The sequence below is a fragment of the Echinococcus granulosus genome, assembly GCF_000524195.1.
Source record: "Echinococcus granulosus chromosome Unknown EG_S00027, whole genome shotgun sequence".
In the NCBI taxonomy this organism is placed as follows: domain Eukaryota; kingdom Metazoa; phylum Platyhelminthes; class Cestoda; order Cyclophyllidea; family Taeniidae; genus Echinococcus; species Echinococcus granulosus.
Window position 1 is genome coordinate 418,846 of NW_020170407.1, and position 5,506 is coordinate 424,351.

Consider the following 5,506-nt stretch of genomic DNA (forward strand, 5'->3'; position numbering starts at 1 on the left):
GGCTACGAATAACCTCGTAGTGGATACATATATAAGTTTATTTCCGATGCCATCTAGCAAAACCACATCTATTACAAAAATGACAAGGAAAGCGGGTCACACATTTGTGATGCTGGGCTTAGACAAGAAAATCGGTGTGTCACATACGTAATTAGCTTCTCGTTTCTGCAAATCTAGATCTACCCATCCACTACGCGACTCTAGATGGTATTTTGTCTATCCACAGAAATAACGTTGTGGACAAAATGGACTTGGACTTGTACTTCAGCTGTAACTACTACAAGTTAGATTACTTGCAGGAAGAAGAATAGAAACCAAAGGGTAGAGAGATTAAAGTCACTGAGGCTAACAAGGTAAAGTAAATAAAGTGATCTGAGAGAAATTGCCGGCTAAGGTAGAGAGGCGACATTTTTGTTCCAGTTTGTGTGGAGTTGTGCGTCGGAAACTGGGTTGCACTTACTAGAGCTAAAACGTGTTTAAATAATTCCACCTAGCAATTCAGTTGCTTTCATAGCATCCAGTGTTACTAGATGAGTTAGAAAAGGCCTTGGGCGGTGTATGTGGGTTTCATGCAGCATGGAAAGAGCAAAGCTCTGTCATGTAGCTGTGACTGGGAGTTATGACCAGAAGAGGTGTGTCAGGAGCACACCGTCAAGCACTGTCGACATCAGCGCTTTGTATGGGATCGAATATTTCGCGTGGTGAATCCTTCCCACATAGGATCAAAGGTCCAGAAAAGGAAGCCGTACCGATGTAACTTATTGACGACTGCACCCGCAACCACAAGGAAAAGAAACGGAACCCGAGAATGGATTTGTGAAAGCGCGAGAATAGTAACAATGTGCAATAGTAGTGTAGAATTAATCTACCGTCTAGGTGTTAAAGGTTTTGGCACGAGCACAGGAAGTAAGTTGGGGTATAAGCGAACGTGACTGCGTACGCAGTTTTCCAACTACCCGTGCAATTCCGTTAAGGATACTCAGGTGTAACAAAATGGCGGTAGTCGCGTAGGGAATATCAAAAAGTGAAGAATGAGGGCAATATGAATACGGGTAGGAATATGAAGGATGAAACAAGTCAGGTTTGGCAATATGAGCTATGCGGTCTTGGTCCTGATTAGTGCTGACTGTTCCTCAAGAGCAGGAACCAGAAGAGGACGGTGAAGAAGAGGAGAAAATATGTCTTGCAACCCTTCGAGACGGGTCGAATGGATGTATTTAAGCCGCAATTTTTAAGTAGCTTTTGATGACTTACTCAACAGTCTGCCACACCACGCACAAATTTTACATGTTCTTTCAAGGATGGAGTAGAGAGTGGCTTAGAAGTGTGATGCGTTCGTTCACTTAACGGAGAGCGGAACGAGGAGGCAACCAGAACCCATTTCTTTATCATCAAAAAGTATTTTTTAAAGGCACATTTTGATAAAATGAAAAGACAAACAAAGAACAACAGGTCAATGGTCTTTAAGACTTTTATCTATCATGTGCCAGTGCATGTGGCATCCATTTGCATTATAGTTGGTGTAGGTTTAATTCAAGTGTTCTACCATCACTTACGTTAAACATAAGTGAAAATTTTTCTTCACATGTTTAATAAGGGGGATTAGAGGGCCTTGGTGATCTCGATGAATCTACTTTCTGACCACTGCCTTGTTCTTCTGCCGCATACCACACCTTCTGCAAGTAGTCTTTAATCTTCTTTTCCACCTGATGACTAGTTTAGTGCTATTCAACGCCTAAACTGAGGATATTCTTGACGTCTTGCATCGCTTTCACCGATATCGCAGCATCATTTCATACAGATTTTTGTTTTATTCATTCTACCTCATCACTGCTTCAGTCACCGCAGTAGAGAGGTGAAATCAACCAAATGACAGAACAGAAGGTGTTTTAACATAACGCTAAGATCTTCAGCTCCACAGACAATGACGCGCCTTAGCAGTTTTGATAGAGGTCAACGGTCATTTCTCTCCTAAACAAATCCCATTGAAATCTCACTGTGAGAATTTTGCAGGACCATTAACCCATCAACAAAATCCACTCAACGAAGTACATTAACATAGGAATCCGTCTTTACTTCCGTTCTATTCTATTTTACTTCAAAGCTGTTCAGCTACCTGTTTTAATCGGTACTGCCCCCCTACGAAATAGTACTCATTGTCTGCTATCAGGACTGAGACTGTCTTCTGTTCCTTCAATCCGGGTTCCCCCTTCCTTATTCGTCATGATGCAGAATACAGTTGTAAATTAATAGGCTGCATTCGATGAGGATCTAACGGCCTTCTACAGATTTACTAGCTCGTGGCAAAGAATATTCTTTGAACATTAGGCAGGAGCTCCATTTACAGTATAGGTGAAAGCTGTCACGTTTCGACATCGCATCACGCTGCAACCAATGTAGTACAGAAGTCATCACTGTGAGACCGATTCGCTAGATTCCAAAAGATCTGAGTGACACCAAAGATAAAAAAAACAGCATGAGTCCACCAAAGAATACCTTGCAATTCCACCATAGTCCAGTCCCTCTTCGCCAAGGAATGTGATGCATAGTCGTTTGCGCAAGTCAGAAGCCGGCAGTCGTTGAATCTATAAATGGAAGTTGGTCAATCATCTAATTATCCAAACAACAAAGAAGCGAGCACATACAAAACAAACCTTACCTGTTGGAACGACTCTTCTAGAAGGCCGTCACGAGAGATGGAGAGTCTTGCGTGACCGATGAGGAAGTGGGAGGAGCATTGGGCTCTGAAGTAGGCCAATTTCGCCCGAAAATTGCGCTCATATTGCACCGGTACTCCCAGTGAACCTAACGATCTATGAAGAGGGAAAGAAGCTATCGATAGGACAGCTACGACCAAAAAAGTAAGTGGAAAGATACATTAACTCCGCGCCAGTCAAAACACACCTGGAACATCACCTCGCTCTCAAGGGACTAATGAAGGATAAGCGGACGGCAGTAATTGTGCGCGTTTATACTAACTTTAAGGTAAGGAAAGAAGTAAACACGCGATAAACCATGATAATAAAAATGCTTTTAGGCAGATACTTCGACCCTCAAAAAACAACCATAGGTAATACCAAAACATATGTACAAGTTGAGGGGACTAGAACATTGTGAAAGGAATTGCATTTACTTAAAACCGTCACACAGCTTTTGGCTTTTTTGTTATTTCTAGACGTCTTATCGGGATTCGAAACACAATGAAGGCTAACCTAGGCGGTAACGAAATATAAACCTACTGCAATCTGTCTCTGAAAGTCAGAAAAATACATCTAAACCTGGTCATTTCCATTTATTTCATCCCGCTTTTACTTACCAGATATTTATTTCATTTCACATGTGATTGTCTACTGATAAGAGGTCACAGGTATTACGTGGGGAAATACGAAATAAGGAGGCTTTGGAGGATGGAGTAGAGAATGAAGCAGTATGCGCCCTCTTTTAGAGAAAGCCTCTTCCTCTACTGACTCTAAAGACTTCATTTTAACCACTTTTATGGCGTGTCCGGGTGTACGTAGTGGAAAGACCTTGATCACAATTGTTGTTTGGCCTTCAGCCAGTGGGCATTTGCGCTTGCAGCGCTACACACTACACTACACACAATGTACAGTCACCTGGGAATGGAGCGGCATGCATATCGAAAGTATGAGGAAAGTAAAAAATGGATATTCCGGAATAACAAACGGTGAATGCCGAAAAGCAAAAAGTAATTTTTCATTCAGTCGGTAAACATCCCTTTCTATTGACACATTTTAGTTCGCACACGAAAGAAGTGAAGGATTAGAAGATGGTTGTCTTTGAATGACTACTCATTGACTCTTCCACTTGATAGAGGTGCAAACGTACTATTTCATCACCCACATAAGACATGACTAAGTGATGTTGATACCCGCAGCTACAGAAAACGTCCCTGTTTTGATTCTTCCCGGAACATTCCAAAGAGACTCCGGATTCTTGCCTTCATCCGGTTCCCCTGATTGGTCAACACCAAGTACAGATAGACTTTAAATGTGCTAATAAACATTATAGGCACAAAGCCAAAAACAGTCTGCAAATGTGTGAGAATAGGGTCGCTTCGAGTCCCCAGAATTCAACCAGTTTCGTGTAAAAGTCTTTATTCCGGTTGTGAATTCAGTAAGTACCCAACCACGTAGCCAACAGAGCATAAAGCTAAAAAGGCCCTCCAAAATTCCATTTTGAATTAACGTGTCACTGATACTGGACTAAACTCGATTAGTAAATTAGACAAGCTCAAATCACACCAGATTCTCCCATCCAACATCGTATGACAAAAGAGCTCAAAAAAGAGAAAAGTAATACAAATCTTAAATAGAGTATTACACTGCCTGGAAGCTGAAAGTCATCGAGGAGAGCTACAACAAGAATTGCGTGAGAATCCTACTTAATCTCCAGTCATCTAATCAATGCATACCATTGTAGAGTGGGAAATATCAAGTGAAAAATACCGCCCTGCTTTCATACGACAGTACGATCCCGTGGGTTGAATTTAGGATGGAGAGAGAGAAAATCATTTGATGGGATTTTACCTTTTCCTAAGCGGCGGCGAAAGTACAGTGCATTTGTTTCATTAAGCCAATTTAAAACCGGGACAGGATCAGTAAAAGTGCAGTTCAAAACCACGAGAAAGTACCTTCTCATAAAAAACGATACAGCTACTAAAAGGAAATTTAGGGGACACTTTCGATGCCTATTTATACGAAAAATTTTAATTAGATAGAGAATTCAAGACCGTTGGAGCTGGTTCCAGCATTACGTGCGTTAACAAAACGATAAGACGCGTCAAAGGCTGTCAACTTGTCGCCTTTCAATTCTATCACAAATGTCCTAAAAAGTACCATTTGGAGATCGTTAACTGACTGACCAACTTGTGATAAGAAATAACTTGTGTCGTTGTGTTCCAAATGAGTAAAATATTAATTATCCCCCAAAGGAATGTGCATTACTTCACATCTCACGCATTTAGGTCACCCACTGCTTGTTTAGCGTGTGATGCAACGCACGACAAGAACAATTATTTGCTATGAAATGTTCATTTGTTGAATATCAAAAAACACAATGGTTGAAATTGACGTGTTGGACCAAAACAACAAAACCGCGCGCAACATAACCTTCGACTTAAGAAACAACAAAATAGGTCAATCAGAAGGAAGGCCTGTTCTTATTGAGCAACCAAAAATAGCATATATCATATCGACTCAAATAATAACACATTAGGATTAGAAAAGGATACTACTGACCTATCTCCATTCATGGTATCCCCTCGTATTTAAACAAGTGATTAACCTCTTTTTGGTGGCGTTAGAGAGCCACATGACAACATGGGAAATGGGATGCACAGGTTGGAAACGACTAATACGGAGATGGGAACGGAAGTAGCTTAAGCTGTCTTAATTCCTGGTTCCCAGCAGAAAAACTATACAAGTTATATGAACAGCTAGTCGATGCTTCGATGAGATAGAAATATAGAATTGAGAGAGGGTTTAGC

At 41.1% G+C, this 5,506-nt stretch overlaps 1 protein-coding gene across 1 annotated transcript; it reads right to left on the bottom strand. All coding sequences in view use genetic code 11, as the record gives it.

Annotated features, from left to right (window-relative positions):
• Positions 1-2,324: 2,324 nt before the first annotated feature.
• On the bottom strand, positions 2,325-5,272 carry EGR_04382 (E3 ubiquitin-protein ligase Su(dx); the record flags this gene model as incomplete). Its single annotated transcript, XM_024493631.1, has 4 exons — positions 2,325-2,385; positions 2,497-2,585; positions 2,660-2,813; positions 5,259-5,272. 4 exons carry the CDS (start codon positions 5,270-5,272, stop codon positions 2,325-2,327), a joined length of 318 nt encoding a protein of 105 aa, XP_024351952.1.
• Between the last annotated feature and the right edge of the window lie 234 nt (positions 5,273-5,506).